Source organism: Ochotona princeps, chromosome 13 (genome assembly GCF_030435755.1).
Source record: "Ochotona princeps isolate mOchPri1 chromosome 13, mOchPri1.hap1, whole genome shotgun sequence".
Taxonomy (NCBI): domain Eukaryota; kingdom Metazoa; phylum Chordata; class Mammalia; order Lagomorpha; family Ochotonidae; genus Ochotona; species Ochotona princeps.
The window spans coordinates 16,653,853-16,681,210 of record NC_080844.1 but is presented as its reverse complement, the minus strand read 5'-3'; the positions used below and the strand labels follow the sequence as shown (position 1 = coordinate 16,681,210).

Sequence of the window (27,358 nt, the reverse complement as noted above, 5' to 3'; positions counted from 1 at the left end):
ATGAAATCCTAAAAAGTACTGAGTTTCACAGTTGGATCTTAACTGAGAGAATTTTGTGGGTTATTTGTGAGTTGTCCCCTAAGTGCATTATTCACAGATGTGCATGTCAGTACCTAGACTCCAGTTCGGTCTTGTTTGAGAGTCTATATACAGCCTGTTGCTAGGAAACTAATAACTAGACATTTCTGGTTCTCTTTCATGCTTCCCAAATTAAAAGCCATGAATACAATTAAGCAAATTATCATGCAGCTTATCCTTTGATCTTCACAGTTACTGTTAGGCAATCCTTTCAATTCATTTACAAATGCTGACTTATTTCTTTAGAAAATTGTTCAATTTTTGCAATTGGTCAAAAATAATAGCTGTGATTTTCATATTATTTTGCATAATTTGCTCTGAAACAAAATAAGAGATATATTTGCTTAAGTTGAAGAAATACTGTTGAAGATACACAGGTGTGTGTTTTCTTTTTTGGCTCCCCAAAGTCACCTAGAAACTCAGTTCAATGGTAATGCTTACATAAATTATAAAGATACATTTAATGTCATCAGAATATAAGTCTACTACTTCCTTCACAAAATAGGTGCCTTGAGAGCCTGCATATAATTAAAAGTATATTCCTGGTTTTGCTGTTTACTAGACTTTTGTTTAAAGACAGTAAATATTTCATTCTTAGACTATATTTGCTATCGTATATTGTGTAGCTTAGTTTACAAACAGAGGGCAATCTTCCATCCTGTGGTTCACTTCCCAAATGGCTGCTATGGCCAGGGCCAGGTCAGGCTGAAGCAAAGCACTATCATTTTCTGGCACATGGATAGCTGGAGCCCAAGGGATTGGGCAACCTTTTGCAGGAATGTGAATCGGAAGTAGAGTGGCTGAGACTCAAACTAGCACTTTGACATGGGATACCAGCATCACAAGTAGTGGCTTAACCAATTACGCCACAATACTATCTTAAATGTTATCAGTGAAAAGATGCAAAACACTTGTTTACCAACTCCTTTATAAAGGATCATAAATATATCCTTTAAAAAGTGTTTTGATACTTACAAGGTCTTACTCAAATCAAGATGGCTCTTTATGTGTAAACTGGTATCAATATATCTACTGATTTGCTGGTAAACAAGCTTTCTGAAAAGTGAAAAAAAAGTAAGAATTCTGTAATATTTGCACATTGTGTGGTACACAAACAACCCACCACTAACATCTGAGAGACATTTTTTATTGAAGTTGTTCCAGCAAAGAATATTTACATGTGAATCGCTAAAGTCACAAACATACATGTTTCTACACAAATGTACACACTGATTCTTCCTCTTAGTATTCCAAGGGCCCTGAGAAGGACAGCTTGCCTGCTAAAGTGTGGCAGAGACAGACAGTCCTTGATAATGTGATAAAGCCAGAAGAAGGCAGGGTCTCTCAGGTAACTCTGAACCTCTTCTTCAGAAGTGACCGACTTTGAAACATCTGCTTTTTGACTGCATGGAGATTCCGACAAGTTCCATGTCTCCTCTAGAAATACTACGGCCGTGGTGACCTCCAGTGAGCAAACCACATGATAAATAAAAAGCTCTTCAAAGACAACCATGGCAACCATCATCATTCCTATAAAATTGCGGTGTCCAGGTGGGGAAGCTCAGAGACCAACAGTCCAAGGTGGAGTTAGAATCCAGTTCTTCAGCTCTGCCTATGACCCATTCTTGAGTTCACAGGGATCATGATGTTTTCCTTAGCATGAATTCGATCTGGGAAAATTTTAATCTCCGTGCAATGTCCAATGAGCTCTCACTGTGCTAAGTACAAAAGAAGAAATTACAACTGTTTATTTCCAATAGGGTCAAATGCCAATGTGAAAGGTCTGGTCAACTGTCAAGACTGATTAATCTTCAGGTTTGTAAAGGCTTTAAATGCCATTCAATTCTAATAACAGAATCAATCTGATAACTTCAATGGGGACAATTTTACTGTAATTAATATCAGAGACAATTAATTTGTTTGTAAGGCCTAAACCAGAAAACTATGCTGCCAGCAGGACACCAGCCTGGGGCCTCCCAAATGCTTCCTTTGTTTTTGTTTTTCTGCAGATTTATTAACTTACCTTATTCTTTATTGTGGGGTCTGCATGGGCTCCCAGGAGCAGAGGGATAAGAGTCTGGTTTTTCATTTCACAGGCATAATGCAATGCAGTGTAGCCGTACTGAAACAGAAAAGGCCAACCTCAAACCTCATCAGTCAGGATCTCTGCAACCACAGCCTGTGGCTTCTCAAGCTCACATTTGTTTTTTCACTTTGTAGTGTACAGATAGACAAACAAGACAATCTGCGAACCATCAATGAGCACCTCTATTTCCTAGACTTAAAAAGCTTTCCTCTTCGAAGTGGGCACTTGCCTTGCAGGAAGATCCTTGTGTCCCATATCCAGGGGCCTGGGTTTGATTCCAGATCTGGTTCTTGACTCCAGATTCCTACCAATGCACACCTAGACAAGGTGGTGATGGCTCAGGTAATTAGACTCCTGTCATGCATGCAAGAGACCTGGACAGAATTCCTGGCTTCTGACTACAGTCCTGATCCATGTTGACATCTCAAGAGTCGATGGGAGCCCTCCTCTTACTGCTTCCACACTTTTTTGCCTAGGGGTTTATGTGAACTAATACTCTATGAGCTGTCAATATCTTCATTTATCATTTTCTGTTCCAAACTGGAGAATGCAACTCATAAAAAGTTTGATGTTGAATTATGCCATGCTTCTCTGTAGAACTCTGTGCACACAGGCAATCATAGCCTACATGATGTTACTTTCTTTTCCACATGGAACTTTCTGCAAACTTTATTCTCTGATGTTCTTGATTAAAATCCTCACAGTCTGAAGAGGCAAATGTTTATTTCAGTAGAGAACATTGCTACACTCACAGCATCTTGAGAAACTCACTTTTGGTTTGTTAGAGTCCATATTATGATTTATAAGTAGCAGATATAATCTTCTGACATTAATTTAGGCACTTACTTATTATAGTTCAAAACTTGATAGCTGGAACATTTGTTAGAGGTTTTTTGTTTTTGTTTTTGCCTTTAAAAAATCAGCCAAGAATGAATGGCTTCATTAAATGAAGAGATAACATCCCTGACTGTCAAGACTAACAGAATTGGGTACTATTGTGTAGTATGTCAAGTTGCCAGCTGAGCAGCATCCTACATGGGCACTAGTTTGTGTTCCCACTGTTCTACTCCCAATCTGGCTCCCTGTTAATACACATTTGGAAAGTAGTCCTTAGGCCTCTGAGCCAAGTGGGAGACCCAGAAAAATCTCCTAAGTCCTGGATTTGGCGTGGCCCAGCCCTAGCCTTTGCAGCCATTGGACGTATGAACCAGTGGAGGGAAGATTTCTGACTGTCCCTTTCTCTGTGTAACTCTGTCTTTCAAATAAATAAAGTCTTTTTGAAAAGCACTAAAAGAATTAAAACACTAACAAAATTAACAGTCTTCTAACATCATGTAAGACAAAGCTGGGATCATATTTTTATTCAATGACAGAACAGTAATTGGAAAATATGGCCTTGACCTTTTCCATGTGAAATAAAAAACACACAATTACAAAAAATACATAATTCCACAACGAAGTGACGGTATGTTGGAGTTTTTAATTGACCAGGATGGTACTCTGCTGGTTCTGCCCTCAGAGCAGACAGGGTCTCCCTAAGAAGCTGAGGAACTTGACTGGTCTATAAGATGCTGGACTCAATGTTTAGTATATGCTTGCAAAGAGGGAATCTCAACTGAACTTGAACTATGGTTATGCAACAAGGTGGAGTAATCCACCATGGGGGGAGGGTTTGGGGAGGGGTGGGGAGAATCCCAGTACCTATGAAACTGTGTCACATAATACAATGTAATTAATGAATAAGAAAAAGGTAATAAAAAAAGTAAAAAAGAAAAAAACACTGCATTACTTAGAGTTAAATCTCAATACTTCTTATTTGAGAAGTGTTTTTTGGAAGAAATGGTGTCACCACTTGTTCACATGTGTGTGTGCATAGGAATGTAAGATCTCTACCTAAAGATAAAGACACAAATAACTGGGAAAATGTACTAGAGAAATTTTAGTTATTGATATAATCTCAAATCCACAAAGTTAAAGGCAAAGATTAAGAAAATGCATTTTGAATCTTTTGTCTTTATTAATCTGTGAATATCTTCCAAAAGTATCAAGAAGAATAATGATGTATACTGGTAGTCTGTCCATGTCAATCTAACAGTACTATTTGCAATTTCATAAACGTGTTCTCATGGTCTCCCTTGCTCACTCACACACACAGGCACAAATACCACTATTTTCCTGTATTTGCGTGGGATAATCCAAACAAAATAAAATGATGTAGTGAATGAACAGGGATGGGGACATATTCCCTGTTACAGAACAATGGCATTACACACACCAAGGCAAGTATACACAGAAATTAGGGATCACAAATACCATGCTTCTTTCTTGGAATCAAATTTCAGCATGCCCACTTTTCAAACAAAGAACTGGTCATCTAAAATTTTATTCAATCAGCCTAATAAAAGAAAACATCACAAGAAAAGGAAATAAACTTCTACCCCATTATAGTCATGGAAGTGGGGAAGATGAGCATGAGAGTGCAGGAATTCAGGTGTAACAAAGCTTGAGAAGTGCATACAGGAAGCCAGCTGACACTATCACTGTTCTGGCATTTTGTTGTTGTTGTTGCTATTGGTGGGTTTTTTTTTGTTGTTGTTGTTGTTTTGGTTTTTTTTTTAGCTCCCTATCTTATCTGTCTTTAGCTAATAAAAGAAGCATCTTTTATCAGTGAGTTACAACCTAATCTCAGATTGGGATCTAGCTTCAGCAGCAGCTGTTAACATTCAGTCATAGTGTTTGCCAGTCACTCTGCACAGTGCTTCAAATAAGCCAGGCCTCTAAAGTGAATACTATTAGTACTGCCATTTTATAGATGAGAAAACAGTGCTGAAAAAGCTTATAACTTGCCAAACTCATATAAGTACTGGAATGCCTACAGTTACATTTGGGTGTGGTGACTTCAGTTTCTTATGTGATAAGAATGGCATTTTGTTGTCAAGAGTTTGTATTGGACGTTACTTCTCACCAACAGTAAAGCCTGGTTTTATGAGCTATGTCCTATCATCAATGATTTTCTTGTAAATTTAGTGGAAAAACATGAAGAATCTCAAGGTCACCTGAAGGCAGTGAAAAACAAAACTAAATGTAAAATAAATGCAAACTTACTGATGACCAAAAATATCACCTTCAAGGATCACATCAGGGACTTTTACTAAAAATGGCTAAAAACACAGACTTACACAGTCAGTAGCGTTAACGTCAACACCAGCATCAAGTAGCATCCGTACCAGAGCCTCATTCTGCTTAGTCTTTGACACCTGTTACAAACAGGGAGCGAAAGAGAAGTTTACTTGTAAGCCTCTCCTTCATTTTGTGTCACAAACTGAATTTTAATTCTGACATTTCTGTGCATCTTTTAAAAATTCTCTCCACCTCCTCAGTCCCTGTTCATACCAGTGAAAGCTGTAATCCTCAGGGTATGTTTACAGAACAGTATCTGGGCACTTGTTAGAAATACATGTTCTCAGGCCCCAACTTAGACCAATCAAACATTGTTGACAGTTGTCACAGTATTTGCCTATCCCTTCTTGCCTCAAAACTCTTCAGTAACCTCCAATTCCTCTGGGGACAAATATAAACTCTTCATCAAGGCCCACAAACCCCTACTCGGGCCCTAGCCCTCACCCTCTCTCTCTGTCCACATCTGCTCCCCTGGCGTTAGCTACACAGGCCCTTAAAAGATTTACACTTCCATCAGGCTCTCCAGTACCAGAGAATCACTGTCAAGATACTTCCTTTCTCCAGGCTTTCTTCACCCCTCACCTCTCTGTGTATCATCTGCTTCATGGTCGTTCTACATGTGGTGCTGTCATTTGATTAATGACTCTTCCCACCATTCCTAACTTTTACACGAGCAAGGACTATGGGTATTTCAAGCATAACTGCATCCTTGACTCTTAGCATAGTGTCTGGCACATAATAGTCCCGTTAATAGTAAGCTGATGTCCCTGCTTGTGGCCTGGGAGGGCAGTTGAGGACGGCCCAATGCATTGGGACACTGCACCCGCGTGGGAGACCTGGAGGAGGTTCCAGGTTCCCGGCTTCGGATCGGCGCGCATCGGCCTGTTGCGGCTCACTTGGGGAGTGAATCATCGGACGGAAGATCTTCCTCTCTGTCTCTCCTCCTCTGTGTATATCTGGCTATAATAAAATGAATAAATCTTTAAAAAAATGCATACTTAATGAAGAGGAAAGTGGGCAAATGGACTGTACTGGAAATGCCCACATTCTCAAAAACTATCTTTAAAAAAAAAAATAGTAAGCTGATGGATTAAACCAATAAATGACTTAAGCTAGGACACCTGCAAAATGCACTTATTCTTTCAAATCCCTTGAGATTCTGAACAAGTGCCAGTTGAAGTTTTCCACCAATATTAGTGGAGGAAGCAAAGCTCTCCTTGCTCATGGGCACAGGCCTGAAGTTCAGCCCCCTCCTCACCCAGGAGGCCTCATTCAAGTGTCTTCTCTCTTTATGCATCCTCCTTGGGTAAACTTCCAAACTGTCTCTCCTATCCCCTTCTCAGAAGCAATTCAATCATTGCTGGCTCTTTCGCTGATAGTTCCTCTCATGTCACCTTTGCGTCATTTTTCACAGCTTCACAATCCCCGGCTCTGGCAATACGTGAGGTATCTGTGCCATCTCAGATGGCTTCTTCATTGCAGTCAGTTGTTTTCCCCAAGCTCCCACCTTCTGACAGATCGTGTGCCAACAAATGCTGAGTGGGCTTTTCTAATCACAGCTGTATTTTTTTTCCTTGAAAAATGGATGACAGATTCCTTCTCTCCTCAGATACTCAAGTGTTGTGTATTATTAAAGACACCACAAATTATTTTGGTTTTAAAGTTAATCTCTCTCATTTTGAAAGGCATGTACACACACACAAAGAGGGCAAAAGAAGGAGAGAGAGGGAATGAGGGAGGGAAGTAGGTAGAGAGAGTGGGAGAGATCACCCATTTACCATTTTACTTTCCAAATACTCCCAGTAGCTGGGGTTGGGTCTGGACCATGGCAGGAACTGAATTCATATACCCTACATGAATGGCAGGAGATCAGTCACTTGAACCATTACCTCTGCTTCCCAAGGTCTGCATTAACATGAAACCAGAGTCAGTAGATGGAGCCAGGAACTCAATCCATGTACTCTGATACAAGGTGGGAGAATCTTCATTGGTTTCTTAACTGCTAGGCTGAACACGTGCCATATATACTTAGAACATTTTTAAGAACGCTTCACAGTTATAAGCAGATCATGTATTTATTAGTGAATTTAAAATTTTCATCACTCCCATAAAATCAATCATTAAAATCAGCATTTTCACATTTGATTATAATTCCCCAAAACTGTAACATTTACTACCCAAAGAGGTAGCATTTCTGACTTGCGGACTTTGTTCCAAAGTTCATGCTAAAAAAGTCAACTAATGTCTACTTCCTATCAGCACAAAAAAGGCTGGAGTCATTCAGCCAGAGTAAATTAGGCACCTGGTGAGTCATCCCCAAAGTGGAAGTGGCCAGAAGCAGACATTGTGGCCCAGCGGGTTAAATCTGGAACGCAGACATCCCATGTTGGAGTTCAAGTGCAGGATACTCTACTTCCTGTCGCCTTTACTAATACCTCCTGCCTGGGAGGCAGTAGATGATGGCTCAAATGCTTGGTCACTCTGGAGTAGATAAAAAATAAACTGACTGCATTGCTACATCAACTCCTTATTTCTTTATTCAGGAAAATTATTGCCTGCAAGATGCTATCAAGCATGAATAAATCAATCAAGATGAAAGATGGGCTTCACATCTCAGTATCTTTTGTGTTTGCTTCTAGAAGTGACTCTTGAAATATGTTTTTAATTCACAAAAGGTGTGAATTAAAAATCAGACACGCGGAGAAATATATGAAAAAATAAACTCCTCTACCTTATATAGGAGAGACATAGGAGGAAGAGAATTTTTTTTTTTAACACAGAACTTTGTCTTCCTTCAGGTGATTTTTTCAGTGAACAATAATTTTTTATGACTTCTTTTTTCCTTTGATTTTTAACTACCCGGTAAAACTGTCCATCCTTATGGGTGTAGGGTGGTATTTCAATAAAAGTACACAGCAAGTGCTGATCAATTCAGAATTATTAGCATCTCCATCTCTCTACCTTTTCTTTTTACGTGTAGCATTTTTGAACTCTAGATTGCTTTTATACTTGATCTTAGCCAAAAGGCTGAGAAGCAATGTAAATTACTTTGAAAATAAACATTGCAAAGCTGATTTTATCATTGGTGAACTGCTTTTGCTACCTTTCTTCTTGTTTTATTTCAATCGTGACATCTGTACGCATTCTGGGAATCTCTACTGTTTCTTCACATCTTACTCCCCCGGCAAGCAGTCACGAGTCATGCATGGCTTTCCCCACGCATTTCCCCTGTGCTCCACGGCTCCACTCACCATGAGGAAGTACCCAATCAGCAGAACAGGCATCAGGAGGATGATGAGCAGGTAATCAAAAAACGTAAACCTTTTCTTCACTGCATAATGCAAGCAGGTTCTCTCTTTCTAAAAACGAAGAAAAGGATTTTTATTAATAGGACATTGCATTTCAGGTTCCATATGTCAGAATATAAACTGGAAAGTAAAGTTTATGCTTTCCTAATTTTTTTTCATTTTAATGGACACATAAAAATTGTATAGTATTTAGGTATCATGTATTTTCTTGATGTATATATGTATGTATTCCATAATTTTCAAGTCAGGGTAAACACATTTTGCTCCTCATAGTACTTCCTTCTGTGGGGTATCCTTAAATAATAATTCATGTACCTAGTGATCAAATACTGAACACAACTTAATGTAAGAGAGAAAAACTGAGGAAGAGCCACTGAAAAATGACACATGAGACAGACATTCTGAGTCATCAAAAGACTGATTCTCACACTCAGTTTGGGGGGAAAACAGTATACTAAGACATAGGCTCAGTATTGAAGTGAGTATGAAAAGCTATACTTATGCATTAATCATATATGGTACACAATTATCCATGTTGTGCTATGTTTAGAGGAAAATCTAATCCATGCGGCACTTTTCCCATATTCCTACATACACATAGGCAGTCTTAGAAGAACATAAATAATTAAATTTTTCAAATATGTGACTAGCTATCAAGTGGAAGATTTTAAGGGTTTGCCACAACTTCATAATCAAAGGTAGAGAGAATCTTGTACAAATAAATATAATGCAAACCAGGTTACGGTATAATTGGAACATCCGCCAAATCAGTAGGAAGAGAGGGCAGGGAAGAGAGAAAAAGAGAGATTAATTCCCTCCTTGGGTCACACACTGTTCTTCTATTGAACATGCTTTATGTTTCCAAATATTGAAGTATATTTTGAAAACTAGCCAAAAATATAATGAGATATCAACCATTATCAAACAGGACTGGGTTAACTGCTGACATTTTGCTTTTTTTTCTTCTTAAATTTATACCTGTGGAATATTTAAAATGCAGGACCACTGTATACATCCAAAATTATACCTTGTCTTTTTTCTTTCAGCTAAGAAATGCACATTTAGAACATGTACATGTCTCATGTTGTTCACTATTTTTAAATATACCAGGGCACTTCCAAGAGTCTGTGGAAAAATAAAACTAAAAATAAGAGTAATAGAAGTTGTTGAAGTTCTTTCTCCCTGTGAGCATAGTGGCCACATTGATGTCTACTGAATGGAGCCGTCCTAATTGACTTAGTTAAACCTTACCAGTAGGATATTTCACATTTGTAACATCCCACTTTTATGAATAATGTTGCCTGAACATCTGCACCCACAAAGTTTTATCGACATCCTTAAATCTGTCTTTTGCTTATGTCTCTAAAACTAAAATCCCAGGTATAAAAAAATACTAATGCTTTTCCTATTGTGCTGCCAAGTTGTGCTCCAGTAAAAGAACACTTAAAAATTAGATTAATATAAAGAACAGATTTCATGTGCTGCATAGGCATATCTTCAAGAAGACACCCACACTTCCCTCACTCCCCTACTTCTCCCATCTCCCTCTTTATCCCCCTCCTCAACAGTATGTGCACAGTGATCATCAGCACCCACTCCATAGTCACAGGCAGGCACTACTGCTCAGGATATCTCTACATCCCTGGCTCCTCTGCTACTTTCCAGGAATATAGACATATTCTACTAATATACCTATACATTAAATTCAGAACAGGAAGGGTATGTATGAAAGCTCAACAAAGCTGAAAACAGTAAACATGCGCAAGAAAGTCCAGCAGTGACCAATTTTCTGATAATTATTGTTACGTGCAATGTGCCATCTTTAAAGTGATTTGGAAGGGACAAGTGGGGCTCTTCATGCTGTCTTTCTCATCCAATGCACAGGAATGGTTAGAGGGAATTCCTAATAACTGCAACAATTGATGTCTACTATTTAAATATTTGCTTTTGCTATGATGTAGATGAAAGGTCTTGAGAAGGGATTCTGCAAGGATATTTAGGACAATACATACATAGTTTGCTCTTTCTTGATCCTGAAGGCTGTAGAGCAAGCCCTTATCGCATCTTTAAAACATATTCTTTATTCTTTCCCATGAAGATTTAAGAAGCCTCAATTCATGATCTTACTTGTCCTTGGTAAATGTCTCATTAGCATTCTACTATCCTATTACAGGACTCTCTGAAGATCAGGACATTAACATAGCCAATAAAAGATCTAACCGATGGGATAGCATCACAAAGTCACTATTTCTTTTTATGGAAATCTTTCCCATTACTTTTGAAATAGCAAGAAAGAGGAGAGAGGAAGGAGAAGAAAGAGGACAAGAAAGTTTTATCCCCCAAATGAGTGGACCTTTCCTTCCTCCTCAGATGCACAGACAAAATTCATCATAAAATATATCTGTAGGAAATGATGCTTTATTTTGCATTTTGACTTAAGGAAATGTGTCAGGCTCTCTAAAACAAGATTTTAAAAAAGAAATTGTCAATAGTAGTAGCTACAATCAATGAAAAATGGAATTCATTACTTTCAGTGATCAAAAAGAAAGGAATCATTCTGAACTATTGCACACACAACACATGTAACAGCCTTACCTGATTTCTGAGGTTCACATCAGCATTTCTTTTTAAGAGGAAGGAAACAATTCTCGTGTGCCCACGTCTGCAAGCACAGATCAGGGGAGTGTCTCCATTAAAGCCATCTTGAACATTGACATAGCCGTTGTCCTCCTTCACCCACCGCCACACTTGACCAAAGTCATTCTGATAGGCTGCCTGGCAGATGGGCTGGGTAGAGAAAAAACAAACAAGTTCTGAAATGTAGTCATAATTGTAGAACGAGCGTATGGTGCAACAGGTCAAACTACCTCTTGGGACAGCCATGTCCCATGCAGAAGTGCCTGGACTTCTCCCTCTGTTTCCTATCCAGTTTCCTGCTAGTGCTGATGGCAAGCAGTAGGTGATGTCTCGAGTGTCTGTGTCCCTTCCTCCCTTCCACCCACACTGGAAACTCAAATGGAGCTCCGGCTTTTGCTCTCAGCCTGAACCAGCTCTGTCTGGTTGGCAGGAATTTGTGAAGTGAAGCCCTGGGTGACAGATACCTGTCTATCCTTCTCTTATCACGTTTCTCCGCCTTTCAAATAAAGAAAACTAAAATTTTAAAAAGAAATTTATGTATAATTAAATGACAAAAAATTTTAAAAATCATTGCATAATAACTTAAAATGCAAGTATTTCTACATTGCACAATAAGTGAGCTATCATATACATGAAAACAACATACTAAAGGACAACCTACCTTATAGCATCTCAGAGGCAGACTTTCATACCCCAAAATGAAACCTGATACACAGGTTTCAAACTTTACTTAAACAGCAAAATTAGACAAATCACCTCTCTTATTGCCCTGAAGTATTTCCCTTTTATAGGATGTTCATCAACTGGGCAGGGTACAGTCCGGCTGATGTAGAAAGAACCAGGGCACTTGAACAGACAGGTAGCTGGTATCAGAAAGAGGAAGCAGAATTGCAGCTCTGTTGGTAACTCTGGCTGGCTATGCTCAACTCACTGCACCCAGTGTGTCTCAGCATTCTCAATCATGAAATAAGCCAGTGAGGAGAACTTTCTAGAACTCCTGCTACTCTAATCTCAACCAACAAGTCTTCACATTCCTCTTCAGGCCTAGGGCTGTTTCAGCACAAAAAGTGCCTAAAACCCTTCAATGAACTACTATTGTCTCAGCAGAATGATCATCATTTGGATCTTAATAACAAGTAAGACAAAAGTAAATGCAACAAAAGAACATTCATCAACTCTTCATGTTTGCCAATTAAATTCATTAGCAGGAATACTGTCATTTTATAAAAGATATTTTAACACAAATGAAGATAAAACAAGAATATTTTGATCAAATAGTAAAATTATAGGGGAGGAATACAAGCCTTCATCTTAGATATGTTTATCTTTACATGAAAGACTAGTTTCATTATACTAATTTAAAAGATTTCATTGACTTTCAGTGAAATTGTAATCATGAATGTATTTGTAATGATTACTATTGATGATGTATTTGGGAGCAGACCGATTACTCTGATAACACTGTTATTTTTTCTCAGTTGCCTGAATTACATTTGGAACACTGCAGTAGTTTATACAATACTCTAGCTTTCAAGATTATCTTTAAAAATAGAGATTTTTGACAACACGAGCCCACATCCCCACAGCAATTAACTGTTAGTGGCAGAGGTTAAAGTTCTCCACTGTCCTGCCACTCCACACATCACACATGCCATTTTCCTTAAATATGCTGCCTACCTTGCCTTTTGTGGATGTTCGAACACTTTACTGAAATTGAATTGAAGAGAGAAAAGGCAAAAGCGGAATATTTTCCAGCAAGAATCACTTGGAGCTTTTAAGAATGTCTTAATTTTATTTGATCAATATTACCTAAAATATTTGCCTATTTTCTTTCATCATGCCTAGGCTTCTTAGATCCAAACACAGAAAAGCATATTGTCTCAGTCAAATATGTAAGCTCCCTCCATGCATGAATTTCTCAGCTAAAAAAGCCTGCAATTACAAATTGTTTCCACTAGGGGGAAACTCAGTGTCAGGAAAGCACCAGCAACAGATAAGGAGAGCTTGAGAGAAAGGGGCCCCTGGCAAAATAACAGAAAGGAGGAAAAGGGCTCTCCATTTGTTCATAAAATTATTATGAACCTTTCTGATCCTCTGAAATTCCTATAACTTACAGGCATCCTGGCTTAGAAAAAATGCATTGGGGACATTAAGATGATATCATCCTCTAATTCTCAGGACGCCCTGACCCTCGTCACTGTTAACGCCTTAACTCAGTTCCTTCTTACATCAAGAAAACTGTATCCTGATGCATCCCTAACTGGTCTTACCTCTCCTGGCCTCGTCCATCAGGCTCCAGTCCATCCACAAAACACAACCTCCCATGTGACTTCCCTGCTGGAAACTTCTTTGGTGCCCAAATGAAACTTCTGCTACTTCCTTGGTCACAAGCTGTATCCAAATACATGTGTGTCTGTTATGGTTTGAATATATTCCCCCCAAATTCACGAGATGTAAATCGGGTCCCCGCTGGTTTATTATGCAGTGGTTAAGATGCCACTTATGACACCTTCATCCCATATTAGAATGCTTGAGTTCAAGTGCTGACTCTGCTTCCAAGTCTAGCTTCCTACTAGTGTATACCCTGGGAAGTGGGAGATGATGGCTCAGGTATTCAGGTCCCAGCCACCCATCTGTGAGACCCTGAAGGAGTTCCAGGTTCCTGGCCTCATCTTGATCCACCCCAGACTCTGGTAAGCATTTGCGGGTGAATGAGCAGATGGAAGTACTTTTTTTTTTTTTTTTTTTTGTCTCCCACTCCACACTTAGTCTTTCTCTCTCTTCTTAGCCCTGTTCCTCTGCCTCCTTTTCCTTCAGTTTGGCCTCCTCTTTCTTCCCTTCCCATCCTCCTTTGCACCTCTCACCATAGATTGACACTACAGGAAGGCTCTCCCCGGATGCTAGCCTTTCATTTGTGTTCTTCCACTCTTCAGAACTGTCAGCTGATAAACTCTTTTTCATCATAAATTACCTGGTCAGTGTTACTCAGGTCTAGCAGCAAAACATGAACTAAGACAATATCATCAGCAATCATCCCTCCAACAAGACAGTAATCTACAAGAGGACAGGAATTACATCTGTTCTTGTCCATCGCTGTGTTTGTCACAGCACCTAGCATAGTGCCCGACATAGAGCAGGCATTCAATACACATTTGCTACGTCAATCAATAAATTCAAAGTTCTGCTGGCATTTACTGAGGACTAAGTTATTTCATTTGGCATCATAATTCTGTAAATTGTGTAATATGATTATACCTATTTCGCAAAAAAAAAAAAGAGAGATCATACCAGACTGTACTACTGTTCTTCTTGCCCAAAGTCACTCAACTCATAACTAGTAGGAGTCACATCAATGGCATTGCTTCTGAATGTATATGTTCTGCCTCTACTTCAGCCTTCAAAATATCTCTGGGGGCAGAGGGGCTGTCATGCTGGCACAGAGAGCTAACCCTCTGCCCTGTGGCACCAGCATCCCATTGGGGTGCCTATTCATGAACTGGCTTCTCCACTTCTGATCCAGCTCTTCACTTGTGATCTGAGAAAGCAGTGGAGGATAACTCAAGTCCTTCTGGCCATAATGGCCATTTGGAGAGTGACCCGATGGATCCAAGAGTTTCTCTCTGTTTTCCTTCTTTCTCTGTAAAATTTGACTCTCATATAAAAATGAATAAATCTTTAAAAAAAAAACCCTTCTGGATACAAGATTCTGTGTTTGAGACCTGCACTCACATTATGTTACAGTCCACACTCCTTGGATACTCAGCAGTCCTCTTCTAGCACAGTCCTGTGGCTGCCTCTTACATACGCAGATTCTTTCCACCTAAACTGGCTTCAAGTATCAGCAATATCTGCCAATAGGTTTTTAAAAAGTCATGGGAAGAGAGGCTAGAGGAGAAGCTAAATCAAGATGTGACCCAAATGCAAAGGACAGAAAGTAGGATACAAAGACAACGGTCTGAATACATTCTCTGTGAAAATGTAGCAGCTGAGGGATTGGAGAGGAATTGGTCCTAAGTTCAGCAGTGAAGGCTGGTGGGTACATGTCAGGAAGGAATGAGGTCCTGCCAAATGAGATGTTGTTCTCAGGTGGTTATACATGCCGGTTGCTGAGGCAAACTTTCCACATTCCATTTTATATTCCACCACCTAACAGCTATCCTGTTTGCTCAATTTATCTAAACTCTTGGTATCAGCTTTCTTCTTCATTTAAAAATCACTCCTTTCTTGTTCAGTTACAGTAAGAACTAAATGTGACTGGATAGAGGAAGCACTCAGCTTAGATCTGACTCATAATAAGAAGCCCTCAATCATATAATTATTAAAGTGTCAGGAGCCAATGAAGCTGGCGAGGGTGGTTATAAAAAATTAGATAATTGCTCAAAGAGAGTGACAGTATAGAAAGAAATGGAAATATCTGCATTACCACACAGAAGGACAATTCTGACCTAAATGATAATGCAAAAAAGAAAGAACAGACATGTGGGATGGGGAGTATATCACACTGGCTAAAAGTCTGATCAGAAAATTTGAACTTAGATCTTCATGCTTCATGTTAATATATATGTTATTATTTATAATGTCATTGTATATACATTTTAAGTAATGTTTGCATTTGTCATCACACTTCATGGGTTGATGCACACAGCTAGACAGATAAGTCAATAGCATTGGTGTTTAAATAGATGAATAAGTGAATGACAAATCAGACCTGATTAAGGGTAGATGAGGCTCTACCTCTCCCTCAACGTGGGGGAAGACCTGGGGCCGTCAAAATTAAAAGTGTGAGATGAATCAAAATGTGAAATGTCTTGGGGTCTGCACTGTGGCACAGTGGTTTAAGTCATGGTCTGCAGCACTGGCACCTGAGATGGGCACCTGTTCAAGGCGCAACTGTACACTTCCAATCCAGGTCACTGCTAACACGGCTGGAAAAGCAACAGGGGATAGAACGCATGGGACTTGTACCTGCCTGTGGGATGAGGATGAACCTCCTGGCTATGGTTTGTCCTAGTCACAGCCCTGTGGAGATTTGAGGAGTAAACCAATGGATAAAAAGATCTCTCTCCCTCTTTGTTTTTCCCTCTGTCTGCAACTCTGGCCTTCAAATAAATAAATAAGCCTTGCTTTTTTTTTTTTAAATAAGTACCTTCAGGCATCAGCTTGTAGAGATACAGTAAAACTCTGCAGTTGGCTCAGCATACAGCACAGGTTTATGGGTTTCTTCAACAAATCTATGGTTGGAAAATGCAGAAAGTGTTGAGGGGCAAAGAAAAAGGGTTAAGAAATATCTGTCAGTTAAGGAAGAGTGAGTGGCTTACTGTGGAAATAGGGCTTATTGAACACCATGTGGAAAGCAGAGGAAGACAAATGGAGTTAGAAAAAGAAATGAGCAAACAGAAAGCCTGAGAGGAACAAAACAGAGTCAGCATACATGGGTTCAGAGGCTATGTGGCTGGCCACAAAGCTGTGATGAGAGACGTCACAGATGAACTTTGTCAGGGATGAGGGTCAAGAGTGGCTGTGTGGAGGGGCTCATTTAGGACAGAGATTGGTTTCAAGAAAACAGAATGAAGTCTGGTGGATATTGAGGTCACTGAAAGCGGACAGGGATGAGAAATTGCACTTTAGGGAAATGGAAGTGGAGCACAGAGGGCCAGATAGAAGTGAGAAGGTAGAAAAAAGATCATAAGCAAAAATTTTAATTAATAAATTAAGTCATGATCATAATATGGCAGTGGCGTGAGAACACGGCCACCATAAGGGAGGTATGATGATGCCTGGCAAAAGCCAAATTGCAGTGAAGATCGAGAGGAGGACAGATTGGTAGGAGGGGAAAGACTGAGAATATTTTTCATCAGTATGCCTGTGTTCACACGGACTAGCCTGCAAACAATCCTTGCGAAATCTGTGCTCTGTGCAATGTCAACACAGGATTGATCAACATAGCCCAGTGGAGAACTCCAATCTCAACTATCCCTCTCCTCTTTGCTCATACTATAAGAGCTATTTCTGGAGCATTCCACGTTCATTTCTACCTTTCGATCTTTGCAATTGCTTGTTGAGCTACATGGATAACTTTTGGCTAAGGCCACTTTACGTAGCAGCACACCTGTAATCACTTCAGAGAGGTCTTCCCATACCACAGCCTAACGTAACTGTCTCCCAGCCCAGCTACATTCTATCACAGCACTTGGCTTTAACATTTTAAACTGCACTTCTCACTATGGAAATTGCATCTAATGTTCCTCATGTCTTAGAGAGTAAACTGTCTGCAGTGTTTGACTGTCACAGCCCCTCTTGATGGGCTAAATGTATGCTAACCATGGAGTGCTCCCTGCTCTCACATCTCACTTCTGTATCTGGGCTACCTGCTTGTTGCCCTTATGTCCTTCATACTGTGCTTTCTACTCTGCCGGACCTGCCCAAAACATCCTGTAAAATTTTCTGAGAGTTACCTCTTGCCAAGATGAGTGTAATGGGAGCCAGAAAGGAGCTTCCAAACAAATACATGAATAGAAGCAACTGGAAGAGTGGGAGAAGAAACCACTTGCAGAGATACTGGTTCAGACCGTATGATTCCCATGAAAAGTGTAACACAAAGCCATCACAGAGCCCACAGGATTCTGATTACAGCAATAACGAGTGCTCATGAATGTTTTCCAGCTCAGCTTTGAGCTTTTACACACCGGATCCACTGGACACGACTCCAACCTAAGAAAGGATTACTATTTTCACTGGCTCCCTGGACATCATGACTGCAACATCTCAAAAACGAGGGTCGCCGGAAGAAGAAAATGGAAAGCAAAAGACAGAAGCTGCTATTGGAAGAGAACTGACAGAAAAAAACAAAGTGGCCAGGATGGGATTTAATGCATCTACCGTACTACCAAAAAGACTGTTGGGTTTCTCATTGTCACCAATTATTATTACTTAGACCACATGTTGTGAACAATCTGTGTATAGCAGGAAATCCAAATTAACCTCACAAAAATGAATACCAGTAGTGACCAGTTCTTAAAAATCAATAATGTTGGGCCCAGCACCGTGGCCTAGCGTTTAAAGTCCTCGCCTTGAACGCGCCAGGATCCCATATGGGCACCGGTTCTAATCCCGGCTGCTCCACTTCCCACCCAGCTCCCTGCTTGTAGCCTGGGAAAGCAGTTGAGGACGGCCCAAAGCTTTGGGACCCTGCACCTGCACACGAGACCTGGAAGAAGCTCCTGGCTCCTAGCTTCGGATTGGCACAGCACCAGCCATTGCAGTCATTTGGGGAGTGAATCATCAGATGGAAGATATTTCTCACTGTCTCTCCTCCTCTATATATACATCTGACTTTGCAATAAAAATAAATCTTTAAAAGAATGTACAATATCAAAATTGGACTCCAAGTGCAGTATAATCAATCTGCGTGATCTGAAGGTGCCCATGCATGAAAACCTCAACTCCATCAATCAGAGCAGAAGTTGGGTTGCTGGTCTTCACCTTGTCACTTGGCTTCCATGTTCTGTTATGCCTCCTGAAACTCACAGACACTGCAAGCTCTGCAACTCTTCCACCAACACTGCTGTCTTTCAGCTGTCATCCAGCAAGGAGAAGGACCTGGCATGCTCTACAGTTCCCACCTCCCTGAAGCCTGCTGCTGTGCCTAGACCCTGAACATGTAGGCAAATAAATGCTTCAGTGCTGAGCTGTCTCAGTGACTCCTATGGACCAACAGGGTGGTGGTGGTACAGCAATGATTGATGAGAGCAGCAGTAATAATGTGGCGCAGCAGTTTTCCCTCATTTTTGTTGTTCTTTAATGGCTATCATTTGGGGAAATCTTTGACACAGATCTAGGTTCTCCAAATCAAGACGACGACCAGGGGCCAACCAGTCTGTTCCATAACTCAAGCCATAACCGCTGACTTAAGAAGCTTGTTGACACCCCTCAGACTCCAGAACATCCCACATTCTGAAGTCAGGGTGATGAAAACCAGAAGTTAAGAAAGCTTTCACTTTTGTGATAGAGAGACAGGGTAGAGGAAGGTTGGCTTCTGGCTGCTGGAAACCAGTAAATTACAGCTGATGTTCCCTGACCACATCAGCCCACAGGTAACTTGAGCACTGAGAAGAAAGGAAGTAGTGCTAGGCTCCCAAATGGAACAACATTGAGTTCTCTTGAAGCAGGGGAGATGAAGAAACCTTTCGTGTGGCATGCTTCAGTTTCACTGATGGAATTGCTCCAACTCTGCTAATTTCAAGCTGCTATGTAGAAGTCGTGGAAATAACAATTAGGCAAAACCAGCTTTCACACATCAAATCCAGCTGACTGAAACCAGTTTCATCCAGTTCAAGAGAAACTGACATGCATTCCCGAAGGGGCAACAGAGACCAGGCTTGAAGAATTGCAGAGTATACAGAGCCAGCCAGTGACCATAACATAGCTTGATTTACAAACCGAAGCAAAACTTGAGCTGTCACTTGTAAATATCCAAATAAAAATGAAGCATAAGGGTAAAAAATCTTAAACTTCATGCCAATCTCTATTCTTAGTGACTCTCCAGTGGGATGAACCAAAGAAGGTAACCATGTGATTGGAACAATCAAGCGTTTTCTGCTCTTCCTTTTGCGGTTTCCCTCCAAGCAGTCCCCGAACCATCTCTGCTTTGTTGATCTCCAATGTGTGAACTACTGTGTGCTCGGTAAACACTTTGCAGAGTTTTATTGTGCTTCTGTTTACTTTTCAACACACCAAGATTTCTTTTTCAAAATTTTTTAATTTTGTATCTAATATTGCTTACAGAGTTGAGAGGGATGCATGCCCATGTGGGGCTCTGATTAGCATAAGGAGGGTCAAGGTATGAAGCATGGTGGATGGGATAAAGGTTTCAGTGTTTTGTTTTTCTCCTGGGTCTGCAGGGCCAGAGAGAGGGAAGAAGCTTCTTCTTGCTGTCAGCACTATCCCAAGATTTCTGCACACTGCCCTTCCCAGCTTTGAACAGACTCAGCTGGGGAAGAGTACAAAACTTGAACTCTCAGGAAGCCTATGTCTCCAAACACTCAGTGGGCACAACTGACCTTTTTTCGCACTAAGTATCAATGTGTAAGGCTGATTTGGAGAGAAATAATAAATAATGGGACTAACATCCCCCGTGTATAGCCAGCTACAAGGCTAAGCACCTCAGCAACACTTCATTTAAGCTTCCTAGCTATCTTGAAGCAAGGCTAGTGTTACCACATCAGACAGATGAGGGCACTGAGGCTGAAAACTATTTTTAGCCAGTAAGTAGAACTAGAATTCATGCTCTGATCTATCTGACTCAAGAGTCAATATTTTAATCCATTATGGTTTTCTGAGCCTTCATGCAACTCTATGAACTAAGCCATAGTAAATTTTATTCACAAAAGCACTAGAAGTTTCTACAGTCCTTGGCTAATTTTTTTTTTTCAGTTCAACTGAACAGATTTTGAATCCTCAGGACTTGTGAAGACTGTGATAGACTCTAGGGCTACAAAGATGGAGAAAACCTGCTTATACCCACATGAGTAACACTATAGTACACACCACATTCTACATGATAATCAGTAACAGTCCTTCCCAGCCTTTAGTCAAGCTGGCAAAATCATTGAAATCCCCTAAATCTTATCTAAAAAATCTGCTAGCAGACCAGCATATAAGTAAACTTATAAAGACAACCATACACATTTCACACATTGAAAAGTAGTATAACATATATGTATGCATATATTTCATATATATATGAATATATGAATACTCATTTACCAATCCCTGTTTACAGGAAATTTCATAGGTCTTATTTTTACTTGTACTTTCAATAACATACAGATAAGTCGTTTTTATTATGTCTTACACTGAGGTTAATTTTTCTCATTCTAGTCCTTCATCCCAATGTATAAGGACCACAACTTCTCAGTCGGAGCCTGGTGTCCACGGAGAGCAGTTCTGAAGCCATGGGTTTCTTGCTCTCATCCTCACTTACCTTAAGCCTAGAAATTCAGTTTTGGGTTAGTTAGTATGCAAACCATTTTGTTGTAGTACATTCCAGGCTCCAAAGTAGGAAATATCTCCCCTTCTCCTCTCCTAAGATGTTTTTCTTAAAAAATAATAATAATAAAAGGGCTTTGTGACCTTAATGCTTTTAAGAGTAGGGCAACTATGTATTAAGAGATTTTCAAAACAAGAGCACAGATTTTAATTAAATATGACTGCTTAGATTTTATAGAATGTTGAAAGGAATATCTTTGTGCCTTTTCTTGTCCAAATAGTCTGATGGCCCTTTGTAAAACCAAGTGGGGAAAAAAAAAAACAAGTAGGGAAAGAAAAACCAAGTGGAATTTCTTGAACCTATTAAACCCTAGATTAATTTAACTTACAAGGTTTACTATTGCATGATACGCATGCATACATGCATGAAAGGAAGCCTTATTTTAGCTGCCAGGAGGTATATTAAAATAAAGTTACTTTCTCTTCCTTGAAAACAAGCTTCTTGTGGGTGGAAGGACAAGTGGTGTTTTTCCCTTCCTCTTTCTCCCTGATGCTAGTGAAGATGAAATTTGGGGCCTGGTGCAATAGCCTGGTGGCTAAAGTCCTCCTGTTGCACATTCCGGGATCCCATACAGGTGTCACTTCTAATCCCAGCAGCCCTGCTTTCCTTCTAACTCCCTGCTTATGGCCTGGGAAAACCCAAAGCCTTGACCCTGCACCCATGTGGGAGACCTGGCAGAGGATCAACTCAGCTCCGGCTGTTGCGACCACTTGGGGAGTAATTCAGTGGACAGATCTTCCTCTCTGTGTCTCGTCCTCTCTATATATCTGACTTTCCAATAAAGAAAGAAAGAAATCTGAAGCCCTGTCTGCCCTACCCCAAAGGCTGGCTTCTTAACTACCACATAATACCTCTCTTAGTTTCTTAGAAAAGCCCAATTTCTAGGGAACAAACTATTCTGTCCACTCCTATCATTGCAAAGACCCAGGGAAATTCATATTTCTTCTCTCTAAATGCACTTAGCGCTGATTAGCTAACTTCATAGACAGAAGTTTCCATTTCTAGAACAAGGAAGGACTTCCAACAGAGGCTGTCCTATAATATTCTCCTATTTCTCTTGGAAAACCACACCTTCTCCCATGGTTTAATTACATCTACATGCAGATACCTCCTAATTATTACTTCTCGCCTCTCCTTGGAGCTATCTTTCTCTATCTCCCTTCCATCACTGCCCAGTAGTCTCATGTATTTCGCTAACATAGCACGTGCAGTGGAGCTTGAAATGTTATCCATCCATCTGTCCACTATGTCTCCTCATCTAATTAACACCGCCTGTAATGGCTAGGGTAAGGCAGAACCCTGGGTATCAACAAATTTTCGTAAGATTTATTAGTCTTTAAATTCCATAGAGACCATACTGCCCCTTATTTTCTGCACCTACATAAACTGATCTTACCCCAGACAAACTTCATACACCACTCCCTAAATTATTCAAGCCCAGCTTTACTTGTGTTAGACTTTCCACACACACACACACACACACACACAATCTCTCGGTCTGGGACACTGCTTCCCCAAGATTCCCAAGACTAGACTCAGTTCACCAGACTCAGTTCAAATGACACTACTCAACAGGAGCCTTCCGGGTCAAATCTAGTGAAATAGAAACACTCTTCCTCATCCCTCTTACATGTGCCTCATTTTCATGATGCTGCCTTGATTCTTTCACTGTTGATAATTATTATTTAAAATATATACATATATGCATACAGTCTCTACTTATATATAGACTGTATACTACATGTATAATTACTATATACATCGATATGTATACGCTTACATTATTAACTCCAAGAGGCCAGGGACCACTCTTTTATTTAACATTATATATCAGGAACTAGCACATGCCTGCTCTATGGTATTTGCTCAATAAATATTGCTGATCAAATAAATGGGTGGGTGAACGAATGGACAAATGTATATCAGTTTTCAGTCCTGATTTCTTTTCATATAATAGTCATTTCCTCCTAAAATTAACTACAATAAGCAAGAACAAATTAGCAAATCAACTGGAATAGAGATTCTTGGGTACTCTTTACATTTAGAATGCCAAATGAGTGCAAGAGTTAAATATATGAACAAGGAAGACAGAACTGGTAAGATTTTATGAGAGGCCTTTTTCTCAATCTCCTCGCCTTTCATTGTTTCACTATCAAGAACGGCACAATGTTAAGTGCTGTACCAGATCCACATCAGGTCTCTTATTTAATATTTTCAAGCTGACTCAAGAACTTAAATGATATCCTGAAAAGTCCTACAGAGCTCCTGGAACAATCAGAACTAAATTTCAGGCATTCCTCCCTCTTAGTGTAATGCTTCCCGTTTAGTCACATCTCAGTTCTTGCCTTCCTCCTCTGATGCCCCAGCTTTCCAAGGAAGCTCTGCTCACCCTGGCTGCTGTCTCTAGATCTTGTGTATTTCTTAATAGTCCTCTCAGAGACACATGCCCTTTTCTCTGTGTTAAATCTGCTACCTGATAATGGATCCATTACCAAAGGATCAGGTTGTATGATTCAATGTATTTGTCTTCTTGTGTGTCCTTCTCACAACTAGACTCTTCCCACTAATCTTCCAAAAGTTTAAATTATTATTATATTATTTTTTATGAAATGCTCCATTTGAGGAGCAAGCAATTGCTTGGAATTCCTGCATCCCACAATGGAGATTTTGGTTTCAGTCCTAGTTCCACTTCCAATATGAGTTCCTACTAACAAACATCCTGGGGAACAGCAGAGACAGCTCAAATCCTGAGGCTCTGCCACCTTCAAGAGGGAACAAGACCGTGCCCTGGGTTCCTGATTTCAGCTCCTATGAACATTTGGGAAAGGACAAACATGAACAAATGTGCCTAATAACAGCTTAAACGAATCAGTTTTGTTAAAAACTCCGGTTTGCTGTAGCTGGACTATCCCTAGAACTAATGCCTCCAAAGCTGGTTTTCTTTGAAATAAATACATGTATTTATTTAGAGAGACAGAGATTGTATAATGGTCAACAATGCAAGGCTCTAAGGAAAAATAAGACTAGGAGTCCAGTCTAGATGATATTTCCAAGAAGTGGAAATCAGAATTTCACTAAGATTGATGGCAAACAAGTTCTCCAAGGCAGCACAGGACAGGGATGTGCAGGCTCCTTTTCCCTCGTTGGCCAGTGGGTCACAGTCCTCACACACAGGAAACACTAAGGGACTGGCCTACAATATCTGAGTAAGCCCTGTTCAAGTATTTAAGAGATAATTCCAGAGCTTTTAATCACTTTAAAAGCACAGATGCAAGGGTTCCTACTCAACACTTTCTGCATCTGAACCTGGAGATGACACTACATACTTTTTTTCCAATTTACATATAACTCCCACATGCAACAGAAAAACAAAAACAAAAATTTCTTTTAATCTACAGGAACTCATCTCTAGCATTTTACATCCCTATCTCAATGAACAATGTCAGTCTAGGTATAAAACATTTGACAATGTGAGTATCAAAAATTTGACAATTCTGCAGTTAAGAAATAATTTGCCAAAGGAGAAATGACTGGAAATGACTAAGACTTTCCAGGTGTTTCACATGAATATGGTTAATATTACAGTAAATGGACAAGTTGAGCAGAATGAAATTACATAGCCAAGACTGATTCCACTTGTGATGCTGGGTTTCGTGGCAATGGCATATATTTCAACAATTATCTTCCACTATCCTTGATCCACTATTAATTACATGTTTTAAATAATTACCTATGAGCTTCTAGGTAAGTTACAGCATTTTAAGAGAAGCGTGGGTATATGTATGTGTATGTAGTTGCTGCATTCTTGAACTTAATTTTAAAATTTCCAAGTTACTCAGTTATTAATATATCTAAAAAGTTAAACACACCTTAAATTTGTGTAAATAATTTCATTGATACTTGGAAGGAATTCAATATTCTTTCAATTGCCTTGCTTTCCCTTGGCTCAACTTAATCATTTGATGAAGCAACAACCAACCAATATATAACTGCACTACTTCTACCAAACTTTTCTTTATAAGAAATCATTTTATTTATCTGAAGGGCACAGACAGAGAGAGACAGAAAATCTCCTATACACTAATTCACTGCCACCACCACCCCCAATTTCCCCTAATACCGAGAATTGGGCCAGGGCAAAGCCAGGAACCCAGAACTCCTTCTTGATGTCTCACATAGGTGACTAAGATCCATGGACTTGAGCTGTTATCTGCTACCTCTCAGGGTGTGCATTATTAGGAAGACGGATTGGAGAGAGCAGCTAGTCTCACACCCAGGTACTCCAGGATGGGCAATGCGCATCCTGCGTAGCAGTTCAATGGCTGAGCCAAACACCCACCCTGAGACTGCTGTACAATGAAGCTGTTTCCAAGGCTGCCTGGCTACTCACTATGGAGTCCATAGACCACCAGTAAAAGCATCAGGGAACTCAAATACATAATCTGCCTTACTCACACCCACAAAAACACAGTCTATACTTGACAAGATCTTCAGGCAATCCACGTGCACACTACAACTTGAAAGCACCAGGCTAGTATAGTATTTCTGGATCCTACATAAGACAAGTGACACAGACTCTCCAGGTAAAGATTCTTGAAGCTGCATTTTACACAAGTTCCTCTCCCTGACACTTGAGCAATCTCAACTGCAAGAATTACGGGAGCAGCAGTTTACAACATTACTCGTTTTTGTCATTTTCATAATAGGATCTCTTCCTGATACCAAAGGCACTGAGCAAGACCTTAAAAATGATAAGCCAAGCAGTGTATTTCCTATGGAAATGACTGGGAATATATTGCCTTTAACACTGGAAGTTCAGACTCACCCATGGAGGTGCCCTTGGACAGCTGCAGTGGAATGCAGACTAACAAGTTCTTATGCCACAGAGGCGGCAGATTGAGTAATGAGTAACAAAGCAGCTAAGTCTCTTGCACTTACTTAGGCTAGATGTTACTCTCTTACACGCTTTTGAAAACTACTAAAAATCTACTTGATTCCAAGAAGTTATTTCAACTATTTTTGAACACATCAAAGGTGAAAAAAAACTCAACATATTGCAAACATATTGTTTTAGCCCATTTCTCTACAGTGATAGCTTGACCATTGCTAGAGGTCATTTTCCTTTTTAACCATCACCAGAAAGCTGGTTACTCTGTTCACATGGTCCAACAGAGGAACCTGTTGGTCTTTGAAATGATTAGAAAATCTGGTTAGTGACAATTTTCTCTTTCCCCATCGAAAAAATTAACACTCAAGTCTCTGCTGCTGCTTCTTTTTTTTAATAACTTATCTCTAACACAGAAAGTTAAGCAGAGGAAAAGGACACAGGTAGAGGAAATTGCTTTTTGAAAAGTCTGAACAGCTAACACCTTGGGACTCCTACTCCCAGAGAGGGGACATACCTCAGAGTACAGGATTCCCATGCTGGTCCTTCACAGGCTGACTTGATTTCTAGAGCTTCTAGAATCTTTCAGAGTTTATTTCTAATGAACGTCAAATTCCTTCCTGGTTGACAAAGGTCCCAACAGCCCAAACCAACCGTCTCTTTCCTTGTGAGCGCTCTTTCAGCTACACAGGCAGCAGCAACACCTTTTAGAGGGCCCAGCCCAAACGAAGGCATTGGTTTACTCAGTAATGACCCAAGAGGTGTATCATCTAATGTTACAGCCCCAAGGAGCCGGTTTCTGACTCATGTTTACCCTGCCAGTGGCAGCATGCACAAAACAGGGAAGTAATACTGGGGGAAGGGAGAAAGACTCCGGTTCAAAATAGGATACTATGCTCAGGATATTTCTTAATTGAAATACAGTTTTCTGTGCCACTGAGAAAGGCTAGAGCCCATATATATCTGGCAAAGAGTTTTCAAAATTCTCAGCCCAACAAGTAATACTTTCCCTGCCATTTACAAAAATCCCTGTAAACCAATGAAATATTTTAAACTCTTAATTGGCACATAATAACTACATCTGTTCATGGGATACAATATGTTAATTCAAAACACACAAGTACAAAGTGTGAGGT

General features: G+C 40.0%; 1 protein-coding gene across 2 annotated transcripts; it reads right to left on the bottom strand.

Annotated features, from left to right (window-relative positions):
* Positions 1–1,299: 1,299 nt before the first annotated feature.
* Positions 1,300–27,037, bottom strand: ANKRD22 (ankyrin repeat domain 22). Of its 2 annotated transcripts, XM_058671332.1 has the most exons (7): positions 26,740–27,037; positions 25,728–25,889; positions 11,248–11,439; positions 8,596–8,703; positions 5,344–5,421; positions 2,102–2,200; positions 1,300–1,796 (listed from the first exon to the last, which is right to left on the bottom strand). In XM_058671332.1, the coding sequence occupies exons 2-7, from the start codon at positions 25,737–25,739 to the stop codon at positions 1,719–1,721; spliced, it is 567 nt and encodes a 188-aa protein (XP_058527315.1). In that variant the 5' UTR covers positions 25,740–25,889; positions 26,740–27,037; the 3' UTR covers positions 1,300–1,718. The 2 variants fall into 2 exon arrangements, with proteins under 2 accessions (XP_058527315.1, XP_058527314.1); XM_058671331.1 differs by lacking the exon at positions 25,728–25,889 and having other exon boundaries at positions 26,740–27,029.
* Between the last annotated feature and the right edge of the window lie 321 nt (positions 27,038–27,358).

Excerpts from the sequence above, each read along its gene's own strand:
- ANKRD22 (XM_058671331.1), bottom strand. The coding sequence starts at position 26,760 with ATGGGAATCCTGTACTCTGAG. Across the intron at positions 5,422-8,595 it reads TGATTGGGTACTTCCTCATG|GTGTCAAAGACTAAGCAGAA; the intron begins GTGAGTGGAGCC and ends TGTTTGTAACAG. Across the intron at positions 2,201-5,343 it reads ACGTTAACGCTACTGACTGT|TACGGCTACACTGCATTGCA; the intron begins GTAAGTCTGTGT and ends TTTCTGTTTCAG.